Source organism: Anarrhichthys ocellatus, unplaced genomic scaffold (assembly GCF_004355925.1).
Source record: "Anarrhichthys ocellatus isolate YVR2014 unplaced genomic scaffold, GSC_Weel_1.0 scaffold14, whole genome shotgun sequence".
Classification (NCBI taxonomy): domain Eukaryota; kingdom Metazoa; phylum Chordata; class Actinopteri; order Perciformes; family Anarhichadidae; genus Anarrhichthys; species Anarrhichthys ocellatus.
The window spans coordinates 2,127,285-2,150,024 of NW_022280044.1; the positions used below are offsets into that span (position 1 = coordinate 2,127,285).

Consider the following 22,740-nt stretch of genomic DNA (forward strand, 5'->3'; position numbering starts at 1 on the left):
GCTTAATGGGGACCTTTTGTTACTTTAATGAGGTGTAAATATTGGGGCGGGGCCAGTGGACCACTGACCAAAAGTCTTCAACTATGCAAGTATAGTTTCTACTTTTTTGGAGGCCAATGTAACTATTATCTAAAGAATTTGATTTGTGTATAAGTTCCACCTCCTTTACTGATATTAACACTATTATTTAGTATTATTTCAGTACATTCAAACTAATATGACTTATTACATGACTAAAGAGAGAAAATAGTTATTTAAGAAATATTCTTCTCTGTTCCTATTTCATGCAGTCATCAGAACATCCATGGAGTTAAGGCTGTTATAATTCATTGAATTCTGCTGGTATGAAGGTTGGCCCACTATGTGTCATTTAAATCTGTAGATATATGAATCAAATACAGTTACAATCACAACACTATTGAACATCCGGGGGACACATTGGACAAGAGCTATTATCATGCACAACAACCCTACCTGAGAAGGCAGACCTCGTTCTCTCATGAAAAGACCTCATTAACATGGAATACACACTTTGCATAAAGGCCTGCAATGAAGGATTCCTCCCAAAGAAGCCATGAGAATCTGCACTTTAAGGTCCTTTTTGTATGTTTTTGTGTTAAACCTTTTTAGGGACATGTAATGGACATGTAACTGAAACAGACTATGTTTTATATATATATCTAACATACCGGCGAACTCTTAATTGAAAAGTTAAAATATTTTAAGGGAAAAAAGAATATCCCTTCACTCAAAAGAAAGCTCTTCTTCTTGCTATTGCAATAAGTGACACTCTCAGTCAAATCACAACTTCCACGATGGCATGAAATTAACTTCCATCCTTTTCTCCTTGAGTTGCTCTCATAAACCACTTCAAACTTTTTCTTGAGCACGTCTCAACTCTTATACAAACACTGATAATATCGTTGAAGCTGTGTAGCCATGACTCTTGCTCCTTACCGTCTGGAGTTGTAGCAAGCTGAATATTTCATTTAATCTCCACTTGTATCAGGGGTATATTATTGTAATTGCCCACCAGTTATTTTACCTTGAACGAATGTGAAAGCGCCTTCAGAGTTCGGAAAAGCTTTTGGGTGGTGATTTAAAATGTGCTCTCCATCCTTTAAACACATCAGGTACCTTCAGGCTGCTTGTCTGAGTCATATTTGCCGTTTTCCTTACTTCACAACCAGAACAGTCTATATACAAATGTCTTTTGACTGGAGGTGAAACGATAATGAATCAAATGTCTTAACTAGCCTCCAGAGTTTGCCTTTAGGCATATTGAACTTCCTATTTGAAATTCAGGCTGTTTTCTTTCAGCTCACCAAGCTGCTCAACATGTTTTGGTATTATAACATTTTGCTGAAATCCTCCATTTATTGGATGTTCCCTCGTTCTGCTTTACTAATATTTGATTGAGAAGAGAATGACTTTAAGTTGAGTGGCAACTATTTTAACTTGGCATACTAAGAAATAGTTGAATTTTGATTGGTTGAATGCATGTCAAGATTAATTTCCCCTTCATACTTGTAAAAGCATAAAAACACAATCACATCATCACATGGAAGGACAGAAGACACAGGGCAGACTATATGAAATAAAATGCCATTTTATTGATCAGCCGTGTCATAACCTCGTCTCCAAAATAAGCACAGCAGGACTACAACTGGTTCATCAACCTAGCTACCCTTGATAGCACATAAAACTGGGTTTTATGTGACCACCAATGATAGCGTTAAAGACTTTTCTATCAGACATCCAATGATAGCATACAAAATAGTTGTTAACCTACCAGTGATACTGTATATAAAACACTTGTCTCTAGATTTATCCCCAAACCCACCCTCAATTTTTCCCATCTCCCTCTTTAGAACATTTGTGACACTGACATATTTTATGCTTAAACAAGCACATATTAAGAATGCATAATTCTCCATTTTTGAGATTATAAAAAACAAAACAAAAAAAAAAAAAAAAAAAAAAAAAAAAACTACACAATGTTACACTTTAATTCAGAGTACATTTCAACTGATTATTAGTGTTCTACACATTCGGCCAAAAACCAAAGGAACATAGTATAATATCACTATAACTTAACACTACATGTAATATACGTTTAAAAAAAAAAAGAAAAAAATTACAAATGATTAGCATTGAAGAGAAAATGAAGATGGCTAGTGCGAAGGCAAGCTGGGTCAGTACCATAACAGAGAATGAGTAATACAAAAAGGAAATAAAAAAATAGAATAAGAAAAATAGAAACAAAGAACTGATAAGAATACAGGCAAGGCTAAAACATGTGTTTCAAACTTTTAAGAACCATCTCATGTGCACTCATCCATATAGGTAACCTGCTCCATTGTGTGACTCCACTCTGATACTTTAACCCCTTCTTTTCCTCCCACTTCAACTTGCTTTAACATTCCAATGGAAACCATCTTCTTTTTTTCTTCTTGTGTGTGGCACTTTCCATGACCTCTTATTCCTCTCTTTACCTTCAACCACTCTCCAGGCCAATCCTAATGCTGCGTCAGACAATACGGGTCAATCACAATGGAGGTTCTATCCGAATTCAACTGCAAAAGAGCACAGGACACAGTTTGTAATTAGTGTGCTGCTGTTTATATCAAATAGTGCAAGTTACGTTTTCTCTGGACGTCTGTCTTACCAATCCTACAGGTCTGTGTCAAACCAGGCCAGCTGGTTGCTGTCCATCAGGTCCTGGGAGTGGCCAAGGTCTGGCAACGGATCAGTGTGGTGGCCCAGGTCGGGCAGAGTGTCAGTATGGTAGTCAGTACCTTCCATCATGGGGTCCAAAAGAGAGTCCTGGCCGTAGGCTGCTGGGTAGGCCCGGTAGGCTCCATCTGGAAAGACAAAAAACGGTTAAATTAGTGAAACGGATACATGTTGTTGTATTCTAAACAAATGCCGAGTGATCAGCGGTCATCGCTGGGTGGCATTAAACAACATATCGGAGACAAGATGAGGTATAATTAAGTTTCATATTCCATGAAATATTTGGGACTTTTATGAAGTTGTGGGTTGAAAAGAGACTAAAGCTGCTATGCAGAAATAATTTTGCAACTCACACAACATTCAATACTATAACATATTATTCAATCAATATCAAAAGACATCAAGCAAAAGGATGATGAAACAAGAAACCGAGAGGGGATTTCATTAAAGATAATACAGGCACTTACCATCCTGCCTGTAAGCCAGGGGGTCTCCCTGAGCTCCCATATCCAGTCCCAGGTCTCCGGTCTATAAAAGGCAAAAGAGTCATGAGTAAAGTCTGACACAAGGCAGCTTGTGTAGGCGAGTGCAGATCTTACAAAATGTATATAGTGTTTGCTATAAAATACTGATATTGTTGAGTTTATACATTTGCGTGTGTGCATTTATACACATGCGTGTACCTCGTTCCAGGCCATGGGCTCAGTTCTGAACAAAGAGCTGGTCAGCTCCACTGACAGACGTTTCTTGTAGTCCTGGGGTTTGTCCTCAGACATGCGGAACAGGACAGCTGCAGCATAGGTCGCTACAGGAGGCAACACAGAGCCACACAAGTTAACACGTAGTCCACACAAGCACACAGACAATCAAAAATGTGTGCACGTATACTCACCAACGCCCTCGTTACGGGAGTGCAGCAGCTCAGTAAGGGGTGCGGTGGCTCCTTCAGCTTCAATCGCCTCAGCAGCTTCCTTGTCCTGAGCCAGTTCACACAGAACGCCTGCTGCCACACGCTGGATGTTCTCCACTGGAGAATACAGCAACTACAGACAAGCAGAGAGAAAGATTAGATGTTTGATAAAAGGCAAAACAGAGTTGTTGACATGCATGTAGCTGAAAAGTAAATCAGAAATGTTTGCATTTGTCTGTAGTAAGACTGGGGTTAATGTTTCACCTGGACAAAGAGTGGAATGGTGTTGAGCCCTCTGATGACAATTCTGTTGTGGACGTCCCGGGCCAGGATGTGCAGAGCTCCTGTGCAGCCTTCCACTATTTCCTCCATACGCACACCCTCCTGTTGGGAGTGGGAGAGACGGAAGTCAAATATGTAAAAACTCTAAATGTTCAAATAAAAAAAAGCTTAAAGGGTTGTTGGCTTGGTTACACACCACAAACTGCTGCTGGTTGCCTCCCATGCTGGTGCGCCTCTGGGTGTCCTGGTGAGCCCTGACGAGCAGTTGGACCAGTCGGGGGATGGCCCCCTGCTCCCGCAGAGCGCTGTGGTTGGCTGGGCAAAGAGCCAGGTTGCGGATCAGACCAACTGTAGCCTAGATTTGGGGGGGGGGGGGGGTAAATCTATATTAGTTAGCTGGAATTAAATCATGTCAATAACTGATGTCAGGATATGAAATGTTTATCTAAAAGAATGTGTAGGTGCAGAGAAAGTGAGATGGCTAGTGACCTTGATTAGTGGCCAGTGGGACGGAGGGTGCAGTAGTTTGACCACCACAGGCAGGCCGTAATGAAGGCGCACAGCATTCTGGGCCATCTCGGCATCCTGGTGGCGGGAGGTCAGGTGACGCAGGGCACAGACGGCGGGCTCTGTGATGTCTTCTCTGTCGCCGGCCCTAAGCACGGTTCGCACCAGAGCCTCAATGCCTCCAACCTAGCATGTCATAGGATCAGTCAGTGGAATGCATGTTAGTAAAATAAGACAAAGAATAAACAGTCTACACCCCACAGACATGCATAGTTACGGCCTAATGTGTGGATAATACGCACCTGGCAGACCATGAGTTTGTTACTATAGTTGTTGCAGGTCAGGTTGGAGAGGATGCCAGCAGCACATGTCACTACATTGATGTCATCACTGCCCAGCAGCTGGACCAGGGTTCCCAGAAGACCCTCCATTCCCTCCTGGAGAGCAGAGGACAGGTTGGACGGGACAAAACAAAATAAATGACGGGTGAGGAATGAATACATCCTAAATGATTTAGCATTTTGTTTTATCTAATACTTTATATTCAATGGAATTCTATGCATGGACTAACTGTCCAACTAGAGGCCCCTGTCATTCTGTACATACATACTGAATGCACATTAGCATTTGTGACTACAGAGTGTGTTGTACCTGTTTAGTTGCAGCATCTGAAAGATTCCTCAGAGTCCAGAGGCAGTTCTGGACCAGACGCTGGCTTGGGTCTGTCAGGTGAAGCCCCAAGGCCTGCATGCCTCCTACACACACAAACAAACAAATTACATCAGGAAAATTTCACCATAGTAGCAAACCACAATCAGAAAATGTAGACCAGGACATTCATGTCTTTTTCATTGTATGGTTTCCATTTTCTGTACATACCAGCCTCTACGATAGCAGGCTTGTTGCTTGAGCAAACAGAGAGCACCTTGAGCACTCTGCTTGTGGTCCACAGCAGTTTCTCATATGTGAAGGTCCTCATGATGTTGACCAGGGCCTGAGGACCACCACTGGCCAGAATGATCAGCTAAAACACATACAGGTTTATGTTTAGATGTGCTACAAACCGCTGTCAGTCAGCAGACACGTCAGGGGCATCTGAACCCGAATAGAATGAACGAACGACTATGTTTATCTTCAAATACCTTGCTTTCTTGGTTTCCATATGCAAGGATCTGCAGGCAGTCAGTAGTGATTGCCAGAAACTTGACATTGGTGTTAGACAACAGGGCCACCATCTTCTGGAGTCCTCCAGCCAGGCGCACCGCCATCTTTGCCCCTTCCTGGTGCAACAACAGATTGTGCAGCGTGGTGATGGCGTAGAACAACACACTGTCCACCGGCGAGCTGGGGAGAAAAAAAAAAAAAATAAAAAAAAAATAAAAAAAAAAATAGATTACCATACAGACAACATTTTTGTAGTCTTCTAAAAATCGGGCTTTTACCACCCACAGTCAAGCAACTGATCCATCCTCCATTTGAAGTGTGGTAATAGGATCCCAGGTGCAAATTCAAACACACACACATGTGACATCCAACAAGTTGGAACTTGCCAGCCAACTCAGTGTTGTGGCTGCATGTGCTGGCATTTCATGGGGATTACAAAGAGAAAAGTTAGAACGGAGGACATTTTAACAGCTTCAAATGGGTCACGCTGGAGAGTATTCTTTGAGAATGTAGCTGGTGGGTGATGATTTTGAGCAAGTTATTTTAGAGGGTAGCCACTACTTGACAGTGATTTTCTCACATCCAAGCAAAGTGATGAGTCAGCTTAGATTTCACATTGTTAGTCTACTTGCTCTAGTTAGTTAGTTGAGCTGATGTTGGTGAATCAGACTAATGCTTAGTGAAAGCTATACCTTTAAAACCGTTTGTCTTCTTTTGCACTCGACTCATTGTGTGCTTAATCATGATTGATCGGCTCTTAGCTGTTGCAGCAGAGCACATTGGTTTTTTTTTTTTTTTAAACTGTTTTCAGCCTTCATTTCTGTTGCTAGTTATAGACTATTTGGATGTGTGGACACTGATAAGGCACGTATGCTGTGAAGAGCACCACAACTCCTCCAGTTTCTTACCCGAGCATCTTAACCAGGGCAGGAATGCCTCCGGACTTGAAGATTGCAAGGAGCCCCTCACGATGGTGGGAAAGGTTGTGCAAGGTGCCAGCAGAGCAGCGAGCCGTCTCCACATCACCGGTGTTCTGCATGGCACGAACAACGGCCGAAACCATTTGCGGGGAGCGCATCAGGGCGTGACGCGACGCCTCCTTCTTTGACAACTGATGCACCATTACAGCAGCTTTATTCACGACAACCTAGGACAGAGAGGATTATTGTTAGGGGTGCATGTTTTAGAACGGGATGTAACACAGCAGGCACCATTTCGCCTTTTTGAGTGTTTTCATGTGATGATTCACTCCTTGGGACACATACCTGGTCCTCATCATTGAGCAGTTTGGTAAGCTCAGGGATGGCACGAGTGGCCAGCTCGGCATCATCTTGATAGTTAATGAGGTTGACCACAGCATGCTTCAACATCTGAGAGGGCTCTGCCAGGCGCTGCACTGCTGTGGGGTGGGCAGCATCCAGCTGGGTAGGTGGGATCTGGATGCCCTCCTCCAAGGTCTCTGGGAACATGGCAGCACGCACACGCTGTGCCCGGGTCATGGCATAGCCCTCCATGTCTGAAAGCAACACGAGATGGCGATGAATATCATGACAATGTCAATCATAGATTTATACCATTTATGCCGTAGCAGCTATCATGATATATGCAGTGTCTCGTATACCTGTAGGCTCAGGAGTGAAGGGCGGGTTGAACTCCCAGTCATAGAGAGATGGATCATCCTCCTCAGCATCAGGGTTTCCCTTGCCACTCAGAGATGGTGCTGTGGTAGTTACTCCAGACTGAATGCCTGAATCCAGGTAGGACTGCTGCTGCCACTGGCTCACTGCAGCCTTGCTGTCTCCCATTGCCATGTCCAACTCCATCAGATCAGCTACACAAAAGGGAGAAATTAGGTGAAACACAGGGTATGACTGAGTAAGGGTCATCTTTACCTCACTTTGACTTAGTTTCCCGTTTTATTCAAATACTTTTTTTTAGTAGTGTGAAAGGTTTTAGTAATTTTGTAGGTAATTTAACATTTGTAATCTTGAGTTATTGCAACTAGGAGTTGTATGAATTAAAGGAGGTTAGTTTACACTATTTCTGTTGAGGCAAACAGGAAAAAAAAAAGGGAACAACAAGCAAAGAAAAAGCTTGAGCTCCTCCATGCCCGATGCCCTCAGGTACTGATCGTAATTAAAAGTATGTAAAAATCGAATTCCTCTTTTAATTCCCAAGTTTTATCTTGGAGTAGAAGCTCAGATGCAACTCAACACGATATAAATTTCTTGGGATACTGTGACATGTGCTCGCCTAGCTCCCATTTTTCCAACTTCCACAAGGTTTACGGTATTTAATGTAATTATCTAGAGGCGCTCTTGTGTAAACTATTATGTACATACAAAATAAAGTGTTAACGGGCTCTGTTCACATCAACATGGAAATACTTTATGTGGAAGTTTTTCATACTTACACTGGGTAGCCATTGTTCTTGCCTGCCCTCAGCCCGCACAGCAGATATGTCTGCGAAAAAAGGAAACAAGTGCACAGTGGGAAAACGAGACAACTCACAACCTTGAGTTCTTGTTTGCTAGAGCCAAACCTAATCGTAATGTTTATGCGTTTTCTCCTACGTGGTCTCAATAATAAGTCCGCTGTCTTCCGCGCTAGCGTTACCTGTACCAGCTCCCTGTGATTCAGACGCTTGTTTGTCTTGCTAACGTATAGCTAAGGAGGGGAAATGCCGAGCCTCCACCTCCAGCCGAGAGAGCAAAGTGGTGGGTATTTCCAGGCCAGCACGAACACAATTCACCATTCAGCGGCAAAGAACATCAAAGGCATATTTCTCCCCCTCCCCCTACTACCACGGCCAAGTTCCGACCTCGCAGCTTGGGTTTCCAACGAGAGAAACTACCCGCAACCACTTCCATGACTCCTCCTCTCGTGGGGTGTCTCAGTAGGGAGCGGAGCAAGCTACATAATCAAAACTAAAACCCCATCTAACTGTACAGGTTACATCAACCAATAAACACATTTTAAAAAGGACATATGATTCAAGACAGGAGCGCTAGCGTGTATTGGCCACCAATGCTATAGCTAACAGGTTGGCTAGTTTACCTTGAGAGCTCGCTAAGCTAATGCGCGTAGCTAACCGCTAGTTAGCTAGCTAGCTAACATAAACAAACACAGTTTAGGGCTTCACTCACAAAAGCATAAATTGTACCGACTTGTCACTAGAAGCAACCGATATTCTAAGTCATCGTCGTTACAAATCGCTTCATTACACAAATCGTGACTTTCAAGCGAACCCTCCAATTTTTTTAGTTCTGGTTTGATTAGCTTAGCTAACCAGGACGTATGAAAAGTAGATCCAAAGCGCCACCGTACAAAACCTGCTGTGCTGCCAGCCAAATCAGAAAACCCCACCGGAGCCCCCTCCCTGGTCAAAGATGATTTTCTTTGGTGAGGCAAACATTGATGCGCGGTGAATACGTTATATAATAGCTGTAGAAAACATAGTGTCTTTACCAGAGTCAAGCGGCTCCTCCGTGGTTCTTTTTGGGGAATTTTTGTCCTTTCTCTTGGCTGGAAATAGGAAAAGGGCTGCTAGGTGAACCACCCGTAGAAGTCCGAACCACACCCGCTGTTGCTCCGCCGAATATGTTGCTTCCGCCTGTGCGATCGCACGTTAAGATGGCGAGGGGGCGAAAAAATACAATATTCTGCCGCACTCAGAAAAATAGAGCGCCATTTTAACTAAAAGTTTTAGCATAGAAACTGATATTTTACAGCTGTTGGCAGATATTGATATCATGTAATGGTAAAAGGAAGTCAGCCTTTTTCAGTTTTTACAATTTTGAATCTCGTAAATGAAAGATGTGTGATAGGGGAGGGCGAGGAGCATTCATTGGAATGGAATGTGATTCATGAGCTGCTGTGATATGAAAGATGGAGTTAATTAACATTTTCCCTACCAGGGCTATATCATTCATCCATATATCTTATTCAATTAAAACATGAAAGGTGCTTGTCAACCATCATCCACGTTTCTCATACTTTTACTTCACAGTTAAACCAAAGGACTCATTTTACATGATAAACTGCAGTGGTTAAATGGAGAGGAACAATCACATATAGACCACAAGGTTAAACCAGATAGGAAGTTGTAAAATACGATGATTGAATCTCAGTTTTCGATAGAAAGCCATAATCCAATCCATTAAACACAAAGAGCATATCTTAAAAACTAATCATTGATTGTCGGGGGCGGGGAAAGACCTGCAATGGCCACAATAACATGATACTCTGCTGTGGATTGAATGGCATTTGATCCTTTGTCTCTATAATTGCTTTTGTGGTGACATGAACTGCAAAACTTCAATCTATCACTAACTGATCAAAGGCAGACAGTAAAACATAAACATACTTGGGTATATGTAGGCTACAGGTGGCTTTAAAAGAGTAAAACACATTGCCTATGTTTATTCTTGAAATTGTATAAAATTGCTTATTTATGCATCTCCATTTTGGGCACTTATTCACAGACTAGTTGTAATGAAATTGCAATGCACATGACTGTGTAAAATCAGTGCACTTAAATGAATAGCGTGCATCTTGTGCATCTACTTCAGCTTCATTAAGTACACAGAACCAACAGGAAAACTTGTTTTGAAATATTTGTATAGCTATATGAAAGGATAATTTGTTGATATTAAATCAAAACGAACAAAAGAGAAAGTGTCACACAGAGCGCATGTGCATGTGCCTGATGCGTGCCATGGAGTAGAACAGGTCACAGTCCAAAGTGTCGTAGGGAAGCATATCAGTATCAGTGATACCGCATGAAATAGAAAAGGAAAGTTACGATCATTTATGTTATATCACAATCAGTTGGAATATTTTCTATTTATATCATTCAAACAGTGACAGAAATGTGTAGTAGGCTGATAAAAATATTCAGTCACTCGCCTGCAAGGGGTATGAATAACATCAGTGAGTAAGAGAAATAACACAGACCACATGCCACCAGAGCGAATAGAAGTGTGACGTGATGACATTTATTTCAGCGAGTGCTTACGGATTTTCATTAGTTTCTGCTTCTTTTGTGAGTATGTGGGATCAACATCAAACCCTCAGGATAAAACTAAATTAAGCTCATCCACTGTCTCCAGCTGTGGCAGAGAGAGGAGCAAGTCTATTTCATTTACCCAAGTCCCAACAAAGGCTGCAGAGTAAACACAAAAGATGATAGAAAGCACGACTGTATGTCTGCAAGACACCATCAGAAAATTAGACAGTCCAACATCTCCTGGCAATGCAAACACTAACACATATTTTTATCTTTCAGGCAAAAGTTATTCCTTGCAATCAGTCATGCAAGTTTATTTCCAGTCTTCTAATGATAATACTCGGAAATATATCATATTTATCTGCTTAGAGCTCATTAAAATACTGACACATTGAAGTGAGCTGTACATAACCAGTATTCTTATAAAGATATCAAGAGGAATTATTCTGATACAAGACACTGGAGGATTGTGTAAATATACTGAAAATAAATAATACAAATCAACCCTTTCTAACAGTTCCCCATCACAAAATATAACATTGCATTCAGCGTGAGGAGAAGAGGAATGACTGGTAAAATAAAAACAAAGAGAAGCCAGGTGGATGAATCCGAATAAATACACCTTTTATTTGACTGATTAACAGATCTGATTATACAAACGCCAACACAGAGCTCTGAAATAACAGGACCAATCAGCGAGACAATGACTGTACATTCTTGGTGTGACCCTCCATTGTTCTGACTCCCTTGCCCGCCCACCACCACCACCACCGCCCACTACCGCCACCCTGCCCGCAGTAACTATGGAACTGAATCACTAGTGCTTCTTTCTGTACAAGTAAAGCTCAGCTACCCCACCTACCCTCTACCACCCCCTCCCTTTTCAGTGCACTGTCTGTTATCTACAGGTTTGAGCAGTATCTACCACGAGGGGAAGTTTGGCCAATCGTAGAATTGGGTTGGCATGATGGACCTGGGTACCCTCTACACAGGACTAATGCTTGAGTTTGAACTTTGATCTGAAGTATTTATTTTGTTGTTGTCATGTTTGGCTTGACGGTGCTGCTGTAATAATAGTGTATGCACTGTTTTAAGAGCTTGTAGTGTAAGAGCATAGTAATGTTTTTGCCTTTTGGTTGTAATGCAAACAGCCCAAAATCTCTCGACATACAGGTCTAGGTTGAATGACTTCCTTTCCTTCTCTCCATCTCTCTCTCTCTCTCACACACACACACACACACAAACAGTCACTCACTGTCACATACACACATTCACACACAAATACTGGTATGTACGTCCCTTTATCTTAAAAAACATGACTGTTTGCAATTTTGTTTCAGGCATTTTTGTTGTTGTTGTTCTCAGTCTCTTCCTCTGGCCAAGTGTGACTTGCCCCACATACATTAAACACACAATTATCCCTATGATAAACCAAAATGCAGTTTCTTCAACATGCACCCTTCAGCAGTTCCTACAGTAAAAACACCAACTGTACCATCTTATTCATTCCTGCAATCAATCTCTTTCAACCCACCTCTCACTTCCTCTCATCCCGACCTCCGCAGCCCAACTGGTCCCCCCGCCCATACCCATTTACTCTCATGTAACAGACAGTCTTGTATGTAACAGTGACAAATGCTCGCCCTCAGCGCAACAGCCAGGTGGAGAGGAGAGAGGAGGGAAAGGAGAACAAGGTGCTGGAAAAGCGGTTTGGGGAAGATAGAGTGAGTTATTCTCCTTGAGGAGCAAGTGAAAGACGATGGAGGGGGAAAGTTGTGTGCCTACATCCCTCTTTCTCCCCGCATCTCTGTAATGGAGCGGAGGGAGGAAGAACAACAGAGGTGGAAGGTGACTGAGGTGGGGTGGGGAGAAGGAGAGCAGGGTGAAGTGTGTTGGTCTTCATGTGTCCTGGCCGTCGGCGGCAGGGGTGTCGTTGGCATTGGGCAAGTCCGAGTCAGTCTCCCTGCTGGATATGCGGTCCAGCTCTGCCTGTACGTCGCTCAGGCCCAGCTTCGAACCTGCATCAAGTGTGGGTAGACGCATACGAATTGGTGCTATTTCACAGCCAACATTTTAGACACAGTATTGAGTGGTTAAGTCACAATGCAATAAGCACAAAAGCAATTACGCATGGTTAAAATAAGACCTGGGTGAAATATTGATTCAGTGTTGTTAATTAGGCTATTTTTCTAATCTACTATCATTTCAGAAGACTCGACTAGTTTCAGCAATCTGAGGTGCAAGGCCAGTACGATAACGGACAGACGATTGCATACTGTGATGGGGAGGTGGTAAAATAGTTTGACTTCACCTCATCAATTGGATTAGTTTTTATAAATAGTTTATTTATGTAATTTATATGATGTTTAGATAGTATGAAATAATTGTTTACATCCAAATTCATTGCAATGAAGTTGATTTTATATTGTAATAATACAAATGAGATCATATTCTACCTCATCTTGCGCAAACAGTTCTTATTGCACTAAAAATATGTCAAACATTCCTTTAAATTTGTCTATTAATGCAAGAGTCAAATGTTATGAAAGGCCTGCAATTTTTTTCAGCTGTACGTTTCATACGGTAGTACAAATGTGATCTACTGTACTCGTTTCTTGTAGTTGCCTAGTTTGAAACAGACCAAAGTGGAAGACATATTTACTGTAATATTGAGCATGTCTGATAGTTAGTTTATAAAAAATATGGTTTCAACTGAAAACCTTACATCATTTCACAGAGAATATTGGGTATAGATTCTAACATTATGGCTAATATGTTGAAAAGTATCAAGCTATATATTTTTCTCTTATCGCCCAGTCTTAGTTAGAATCATGTGCAATGTCTGTGGCAGATGTTAGTGATGAGAAATGCAATGCAGCATGCCAACAGAAAAGTGTAAAGGATCACAATGGTGACAGGGCACTAGGAGGAGAAACATTAGGGTTGCAATTGTGTCATTACTGTCATGACTGGCACTTTTCCCCGCCCCGACCAAATTCGGGAAAAGAAAAGAGTGCAGCTCTGATTTTTTACGTAGTTCTGGATGTTGCCACTAATATGAAATTAAAACAGCTATTCTGTTACAAAAAAAAAATAACGGAAACAATTGTGTTTCGTTGGTTTTAAAATGCAAAAGTAATTCATTAGCCATAGGATCATCTCATGAACCAAAATTTCAGTTGTCAGAAGTTTCTGACTTTCACATAATCTAGTAATCTCAATAAACAAGTTAAAAAGGGAAACTGTGGCGATTTTCAACCTTCTTTGTATCGTTGCGATGTGGGTGGTATGTCCAAATGAAGGATGTTCGGCGTCATTTTGCGGACTATTGCCAGTGGGTGAGCGGGGAGCTTCGGGCGGCGGCGGTTCATTTGCACATACCACCCACAATGCTACGAGACAAAGACAGTTGAAAATCTGCAAAGTTTCCCTTTAACATAATTTACAGCCTACAGTAAAGTCCATGTGTTTTTGTAAAAGAAGTACATGGGTGATACAGGAAGCTTGAGCCTGGCAATGTTCCTCCTCGGTTGCTGCAGAAAGTTGGAGGCTCATGGAAAGAGCGAAAGGGTCAAAGGAAATATAGGGATGCTTCTGAGAATGAACGATGGCATACACAAGCAATAATAAAGGAGGAATATCTCTCTCACACACACCTTAACGTGGCCAACATCCTCTGACTAGTGCACACACACACACATTACGAGTGATGTTAACAGTGAGATTACACAACACAGTTAGGAATGAAAAGACAGTCACACAGTGCTACAGACGGGCATAAAGACGATGGGTGTTTGCTTAGACTCAAGACCCTTTTATGATTTTCTTTACCATGTGTTGTGTTCATGTCTGGAGCAGAGGACAGGAGAGTTAAAGAGAAAATGAAGGATGGCAGATGAAACCAAAAAGAAGCTAAGTAATGAGAGGTAACTGAAAATGGCATCAAACGATAATGCTGAATGATAAACAAATAAATAAATGAGCACTTTTTCTCTGTCCAACAACACCAGTGCTATTTCAACAGCCTGGTGTGTATTCTCACCTGACTTGCGTACTGTTCCTGGAGTGTTGTTACCGCCACCTGGCGTCCCGGGCCCCCCTGTACCAGCTTTCTTTGTCAGTAGACTATTGAAGAAGTTGGCCAAAACACCTTCACTGGTCTGACCTGCAGCATACAGAGACCAGAGTTCAAACACAACACACACACACACACACACACACACACACACACACACACACACACAGAGCAGTGATGAAATGCATGACGCACCCGACTGTGGCATTGCGTTTGCTACATTGGCCGCTGCGGAGCGATTACTCGTCCTGGGTGAGCCGGTGGGTGCTCGACTGGTGGTGTCCTGTGAACGACAACAGATTGTTTCACACATATGGACATCGGAGGGAGCTTTCCTTTATCTTATGAGCCAAAACTAGAGAAGAAGAAAAAAAAAAAAGGAGCACTCACCACTGGTCGCCCTGCGGTCACAGCGGGCTGTTTGGCGAGCAGCGACTGCAAATTAGAGCACAATATGCACACTCACTCCAATTAGTATTTAATTAACATATCAGGACCCTCAAGTGAGATTTTATTTATTGAGTACAGACAAGCAGCTGAACAACTGGCATTAACACAACCGAAATGCTTTCTGACCTGGAGTTTTACCAGAAACACTTGGTCATCTTCTGCCTGAATCTCCTTTTCATGTACAATCTGGTGACAAGCAAGAACAAATAAAGAGTTAAAAGAAAATACCAGTCCTTCCTTATAGCTCTACAACATCGATTAAACTAGATTGGATAATACTTTCATGATTGTTGCAGGGAACTTGCTTGGCGCATTGGCTGTGAAAATTATGCAGAAGGTAATGATACATACTATTACAGCGGTAATCAATCTGTTGCGCTGTAAGCTTCGCTTGCCTGAGAGGATCTTTCAAATTTCGCTGTTTTTAGTAGGAGCTGTACCTTTCTGACTGGCGGTTTGACTATTACTTCCTCGAAGCTGTCGTCTGCTTTTACTGTCTGGAAGTTCTCGTGAAGAATGGCAATCTTCTTCTCATTGTCCCAACCTGATGGACTGAGAGAGGGCAGAGGAAGGGTTACAAACCAAATACAGGTGGCCCCACAGTCCTAGTACATATACAAACACATACACAAAAGGCTTACATGAAGACGGCATCTCTTTCCACCACTTGTGCCGGGCAGTGGAAGGGAAAGCCATAGAGTCGGTGGACCAGATATTTGTACAGGATGTCCAGGTTTTTCATCTCCTTCACTGATGTGTAAACCAGAGATGCCCCGTCTGACAAGGCTGTCAAGGATATTTTGAACACCACCATTTCTAAATACAGGAGCAAAAACTAACAGCACAGAGACAGAAAACCTACATCTCTTAACAACAGTAGCACTACAGAAATACACATTCTAGCTCAGACTAATTGCGAGCAGTACACAAAAGATTAAAGAACGAAGGCGCTGTGTAATCTTGGCTCATTTAAAACACAATAACACTTGAAAATCGAATACCGCTTTCATTCAGCATGGACTGGAGACTCTGAAAAACAAACTATTTCATGCAGTACTAGGTAATCTACTGCATGGCTTTTATGGAATTCTCTTTGCAACAAAGCAATATCAACAATGTTTCAGATACAGCTGACTATGGTCAAAGTACTGCAATAACAATACTGCTGGGAACTTTGCCGTTGGCGTTAAAACAAAAACACCTTGTAGTGTGAGTCACTCAGTTGTATCGCCATCCTTCATCTCTGAGCAGTTGGACGTGAGGAGAATACAGACCAAAATGTGAATGAAGGCCTCGTATTTCAGCATCTGACGGGGAAAGTCTGCGGTATTGATCAACAGCCCCATTAAAACCCCTGCGTGGACTGTTGCGAGACCAATAGTTTCATTTTGTTTCCCCCCCCGACACTATAAACTTTTGCACTTATTGGCTCACAGCAGAAATGTTCAGTGAAGGATACACTGCAGACAGAAACGTCTGATGTGAGACTGGATGAGGTCCAGGTGTTCGTCTCTGTAGTCGTGCTCCTTCTCCAACGTGCTGATGGCGTCACACTGAGGTCAGATAAGTAGGGGACAGAGACAGGTGAATGTGTGTACGTAGATATACAAGGTCCAATGTGTTTGGAAATTATTGAACATTTCCACACAGGTTTCATTAATCCCACAATAATGTGCAGCACACAGAGTCCAATTAGGATTTTACGGTGAAAGTAAGATATGTTTCATAGCCAGCAGTGAGTAAGCGAGTGTGTACCTTGGTGCAGACTACCACCACTGGTATTCCCAGGTTGTGTGTGAGTGTGTTGTCTCCTAACGGCAGCAGCACACTCTCCTCCTCATCACTCCTCCTCTGTGGGGTGCCATCCTCTCCGCTTCCTGGCTCTGTGTACTCCTGGAACTGTTTTACAACTACACACACACACAAAAAAACACAACATTAACGTGGGTTAGAACTTTAAACATGTGGCATATCGTTGTCATAACTGGGACAAAACTCTTGAAGAGTTAGCGGTCCAATGAAAAACTTTTAACGAAGGCTTTGATGAAGAGGCTCCTCTTTCAAGTCTTTCCATACTGTTAGGAGCATTTCAGTGAGGAAACACGGATATATATACACTTTGTTTTCAAATTTATCGGTCAGCCCGACTGCTGTCAGTGTGACTCACGTCTGTGCTCCAGCTCCCGCAGTGTTTCTGGGGCGACCCGGAGTTTGTCGATGTGTTCCCTAGCAACGGCCGCCCACTTCTGGAGAGAGTCCAGAGCATTCCACGGCCGCGACATGTCAACCGTTATCAGCAGCAACGTGTTGCCGATCGAGTCCACTGGCACGGCTACTCCCTGCAGACCTTTGTGGTAAAGGTCTCCGTCTAACACCCAGGCGTTACACCTAGTGTGGTCTAAACACACACACAGGACACATCAATATAAATACATTACTTCAGACGTACTCGGTGACGGACTTCAGACATTTATTGGTCAATGAACTGCAAGCCACTGCTGGTTACCATCAATGTCGTCATCATAGACACTGAAGTAGAGGTATTCCAGGCCACGCCCTTTCATGAACTCTTCAACCCCCTGCATCTTTGCAACCAAGGCGGTCTTCCCCGAACCCACCTCACCTAAACACACACAAAATCAGTACAAAACAGAATAATGAGTCATAGAGAAACGATGGTTAGCTGAAGCCAACACACCACACCAGTGCTGAAGGTGTACCCTTTGTTCATGCATCCTGCTGCCACTATCATGCTCTGAGCTGTACTAGAAACATACTGCAGGGTAAAGAGAAAGGATGTAGTGTGCACCAAACACCATCCATAATTAGCATTGCACACAATTGCAAAATTATAGGGCTGCAACTAAAGAATATTTTCATTGGCGATTAATCTGCACATTACTTTCTTGATTAATTTATCACTAGGTTAACAAAACGCCTGAAAATAGTGACAATTTCCCATTCATTTTTATACGATTAATTAATTAGCAAAATATTTGCAGGATTATTTTCTGTCAATAACCTATTTGATTAATCAACTCATCGCTTGAGAACTGAACACGTGTAGCATATATATACTGTAAACAATCCACTTGACTAGAGCCACACTGCTTCATTATGGAGAGTTTTCTGCTTTCATGATGGCTCAAACAGCCTAATATCATCTATCTATCTATATTTATATTTATATTTTAACAAGGGACTGTAGCTGCATTTGTCCTGCCATCATTACTAACCTCAACGCTGGCAGCATGACATTGTTATTGTTACTGTGTATGTAGTAAAGGTCAAGGCTGCATCAATCCTTACACTGGGCCATATCATGTCGACAGGAGGACTCTAGCATCATGAAGCAGAGCTCGCTGATGTTGACATGGATTGCAAAACAGACAAATGGCTGTAAAGCCACACGACGGCAACCAAATCGCTGATTAGCTGGAATGGGCAGCCGGCTGCAGATTATCCCAGGCGGATGTGTAGCGTGTGTTTGTGTGTGTGGACACGAGGACAGAGCGAGACGGGGATGCAGCCTCTCATGCTTCGGTCATAAAGCCCCGTGGCCTCATTCAAAACACACACACACACACACACACACACACACACAGGCTGATGGTGCGTCTGATCCCCTCAGCATCATCTCCACCTAGCTGCTACTAGCATCACTGGATGCATCACTGGATGCTAGAATGACTTGCAGTGTTTCAAAGGGGCCCGATTCTCTCTCATAAGATGATGGGGGAGTGTGTGTGTGTGCGCGCGCGTGTGCAGGCAGAACAAAAACACCTGTCTCTCTCTGCTAGGCGACGCACCCGCTACCAGGGTTTGAACACAAAAGCACCATCAGTCCACAGCAAGCTAGCTTTGCTATGGAGCAGAATTAAGTCTAGCCGGATGAGACAAAGCTAAAGATGCTCATTGGCTAGCACAGGAGACTGCAGACATTCACAGATACCCACCCATGACCAGGACATTTTTCCCCGACGGTAGCTTAGATCTTGAATGGGTTGACACTTCACTCAGGATGGTGGACCTGCAGACACAACAGTACCGTTACAACACGGCAAAACAAAGCTTCTCCATTGATTAACACACAACGACTGACAGCGAGTAGCTTTAGCGAGCTAGGTGCTGCGGTGTCACCAGTACAATCTGGTGCTGATGCTAAGCTAGCCTCGTTAGCACGCTAGCTGTCAAAACCATCCTCATCCCCAGCACAATGGACCCCTGCTCGCCCACAAACCCTGCTCATAATAACCCGTCTTAAATAACGTATCGCCCACCATAAGTCCTGTCCGTCATCCTCCTCTGGGTTGGAGTTCTCCAGTGTGCTCTTAGATCCAGTTGAGGCGGAGGATAATAATGCACTCCTCCCTGAAGTCGCCATCTTCGCAGGGCTTGTTGTATATCGAGCAGAGTGCCCGGATGTAGCCGTTGTGCGCTAACCCTAGCCTGGTGCACCGCTCGCCGGGGCCGGGGCGTGGTCCGTCCGCACAAAGCTGGGGTCCTTTGCTCCAGACATAAAATGATCTCACCCGCAAAGTGACAGACCTGGACCGACCCCCCACAACAAGTTATCTACAGGAAGAGAGTCCACAGTACATTATTCATTTATCTAAAATAAATCTGTGATAAATAGGCTAAGGGGGGAATTAATATATTATTAACATTATAGGCTAATGTTTGTGTAAATTGGGACTGGATATATACGCATGAACACAACAGTGTGTTGGTATGAAGCCCAGGATTTTATGTCAATTATAAAAATAGTTTTGCCACAGTGTGCCTATGCTTGTCCCGGCCGATTTATCAGAATAAATCAGGATAAATGGGCTTTCAAAAGGAGCCGCACAAATCCGTTTCAGACTAAATATCCTCTTAAAATCGCTGCCTCATAAATCAATGCTTGGAGAATATGGCAACGGGCCTAAGCCTTCAGGATTGAGACAAAGCTGTAATACCATGTAGGAATTGGATGCACTTCAAATTGACTATTATGCATAGACTATATTAAAAATTGAAATTAAGAGCACCAGTGATTTTACAACAGGTTTAGACAATAACACAAATAAAATAAATTATTCAATCCAAAGTAATGCAGCCATGTTGAAAATCTAAAGTAGGCGTAGTTTTGCAGTTAAGTACTATAATTTAGTTTTGAGAGTATCAGAAGTCAGTGCATGTTCAGCACAGATTGAAGATCAATCAATCGATATTTGCATATAACCCTTGTGGGTGATAATCTGATGATAAAAAAGTAGCCAACAAATTGAATCAGCAAAACAATTAGAAACCAATATAAATGAAACTAGTAATGACAAAACCAACAATATCATTAAAAAATAGCACTGAGAGAACCTATCATTTTTAATTACAGCAGAAAAAAAGCTTCCTACACTACGTTCAGACGAGTTAACTTGATCTGAACCAATGAATCTGGTGGGCACAGCGTGCACTTTAATAAGTACCAAGTGGTCTCAGGTGTGCGGTCATCGCCTATTATAAAACCGCTGAAGCACATCGCAGCCAATCAAAGCTGAGAACCGGAAAATCAGTTTTACACGTGTCCGTTTGCCGCAACAACCACGAGATGGCGCTGATGCACTGTGCTCCGAGGCCGCTGTTCCCTGGGTACGGTGCGCTCTCTGCGGCCCCCGATGGAGCCAGCGGATTACAAACTCTAGTTAAGTGGCGCACCGTCCTCCTCCTCCTCTTCATCTTTTACCCACAGTAAACCCAGGCGCGCGGAGTGCATCCTCACCGTGCTCGCCCTGTGGGAATTAGAAAGCAGCTCTCTGGCTGTCAGCGGCAAAACCGGCCGAGCTCTGCAGTGTATAGGGGGACTGAGGAGAACATATAGACAAAAGAGTGAGGAGAAGGAGATGGGTCCGGAGGCGGTGAGGCATCCGTGATTGTCAAGTAGGCTAAACGGCAGTGAAGTTCTTCGGCTCTGCTCGTATCTTTTCTCCAGGTCGTTGAGGTGAGTTTTCTCTCTGCAGGAGATAGGAGCAGGCAGCCCGGATAGTGCATGTCTCACCCGCTGCATGAGATTTCATATATAATGACATCAGACGTTTATAGCCCGATATGTCATATTTATTGTTTAACAGCTTGTGAGACTTTGTGGATTTTTTTAGGAAAATTCTAATGTAGATTAAAATAAACCTTAAAACTATAATTTTTACAAGGTATCAGGCAACAGCATTCTAATTATTCTAATAGTGACTTGAGAGATTCTTTCTTTGGGAAAATACTGTAAAATACCTTGTAGGCTACTCTTGAAAAGCCTCTGCTTTAATTTATCTTTGCTGGAGAGCTACAAAACAAGATAAGCCCTGCTTTATTCTCTGACTATCTTTTCCTCCTGCCTCTCTGCTTCATTCACTCTCACTTGCCTTCCTTTCTCCAGTTCCTTCTCTCACTCCATCCCTCTAATCCCCCCTCGCACAACCTCTGTCTCCCTCACTCTCATTGCTTCTCTCTCTGTGTCAGCTCTAATAACACTGCGAGTTCGCAACACCATGACTGCTTCACTTCTGATACTATACTCTGTCTTTTCTCACTCCCAGCCGCCTTTCCTCTGTGCACTCTTTCAGCTGAGCATGTTGGTGTCGACTGTCATGATTAATATCCCATATAGGGTTTGCATAACATGCCACATATAGTTCTTTAGCCTTTGCTGCCCGTGTTGTGTCTTGATGGTGATGTTACTCCCCTTTGTCTGATATTCAATATGTGACCGAGCATTACAGTAATTTAATGTTATAGACCCTCCTTCGGATGAATCATTAATGTCACAGTCGATCTAAACACGTGCACACACAAAGGTGAATGGTCACACACACATATACGCATTTGCACAAATACGCACAGTCTAGGCCAGGGTCATGGCAATCAAGCTCCAAGGCATGATTGATTGTCACAGAGTAGAGAAGCTGACAGTGAGGATCCTTCGAATGACTTTTAGACATCTTACACCGCCCACCAATCAATCATTACTATTCTGGTTTTTGTTTGGGTATTATTTTGATTTACACACAAATTTCAGAGCACACAAAACACTTTGTTACAAAAATCGTTCAGCCTTTCAATCTGAAATTTGCATGTTTATGCTGGTGATTGTATCAACAGTAATGCAGTGAAAAATTTGCAATTTTCTGCAGCCATATTTCTTCTCAAACATTTGAAAAATGCCCTGTTATTCAATACGTTTATATTTTTGAACAAATCAGGGGAAAACACCAAAATACTTAATCCTTCCTTACCAATGCATTTGATTTGTATTACAGTAAATATGTAAAATAAAACAGTTGTCAGCTTTCCAAAACACCCTTTCTCATCACAAAGCTATTGCAAGATCCTGTGACGAAGTGTGATTTGAAAATTCATTGTCACCTCTGGCAATGTGCAACACATGTGACAGCTGATCCTTTGCTTTACTGTAATGGCAGATCCGGCACACAGCTCTCCCAGATTACAGTAGCTGTAGAAATTGTTCACATCCTCCGTCACTTATCAATGTCATTTGCTGTCACCCGAACAGACAAGCATCTGCTGCTTCTCGCACACACACACACACACACACACACACACACACACACACACACACAC

At 42.8% G+C, this 22,740-nt stretch overlaps 3 protein-coding genes across 5 annotated transcripts in view; 1 reads left to right on the forward strand and 2 right to left on the reverse strand.

Moving 5' to 3' along the window:
* Positions 1-1,593: 1,593 nt before the first annotated feature.
* Positions 1,594-9,208, reverse strand: LOC116387320 (catenin beta-1-like). 2 transcript variants are annotated; one of them, XM_031854292.1, is made up of 17 exons: positions 9,068-9,208; positions 8,013-8,062; positions 7,221-7,430; positions 6,865-7,115; positions 6,508-6,746; positions 5,578-5,779; positions 5,315-5,459; positions 5,087-5,190; positions 4,738-4,872; positions 4,418-4,621; positions 4,125-4,283; positions 3,911-4,030; positions 3,629-3,779; positions 3,420-3,541; positions 3,204-3,264; positions 2,669-2,864; positions 1,594-2,576 (listed from the first exon to the last, which is right to left on the reverse strand). In XM_031854292.1, the coding sequence occupies exons 2-16, from the start codon at positions 8,023-8,025 to the stop codon at positions 2,674-2,676; spliced, it is 2,307 nt and encodes a 768-aa protein (XP_031710152.1). In that variant the 5' UTR covers positions 8,026-8,062; positions 9,068-9,208; the 3' UTR covers positions 1,594-2,576; positions 2,669-2,673. The 2 variants fall into 2 exon arrangements, with proteins under 2 accessions (XP_031710152.1, XP_031710153.1); XM_031854293.1 differs by lacking the exon at positions 9,068-9,208 and adding an exon at positions 8,746-8,995.
* Positions 9,209-11,206: 1,998 nt separating this feature from the next.
* On the reverse strand, positions 11,207-19,629 carry dync1li1 (dynein, cytoplasmic 1, light intermediate chain 1). 2 transcript variants are annotated; one of them, XM_031854295.1, is made up of 14 exons: positions 19,413-19,629; positions 19,089-19,162; positions 17,639-17,755; positions 17,300-17,530; positions 16,888-17,042; positions 16,592-16,685; positions 15,774-15,909; positions 15,573-15,684; positions 15,259-15,318; positions 15,073-15,117; positions 14,878-14,965; positions 14,650-14,772; positions 14,439-14,456; positions 11,207-12,625 (listed from the first exon to the last, which is right to left on the reverse strand). In XM_031854295.1, exons 1-14 carry the CDS (start codon positions 19,514-19,516, stop codon positions 12,507-12,509), a joined length of 1,476 nt encoding a protein of 491 aa, XP_031710155.1. In that variant the 5' UTR covers positions 19,517-19,629; the 3' UTR covers positions 11,207-12,506. The 2 variants fall into 2 exon arrangements, with proteins under 2 accessions (XP_031710155.1, XP_031710156.1); XM_031854296.1 differs by lacking the exon at positions 14,439-14,456 and having other exon boundaries at positions 19,413-19,628.
* Positions 19,630-20,791: 1,162 nt separating this feature from the next.
* The window catches only part of cpne4b (copine IVb), a 21,065-nt gene continuing 19,116 nt past the window's right edge, over positions 20,792-22,740 (forward strand). The window contains exon 1 of the mRNA XM_031854294.1: positions 20,792-21,109. The gene's annotated coding sequence lies outside the window, so the exon portion shown is untranslated. The remainder of the gene's footprint in view (positions 21,110-22,740) is intronic.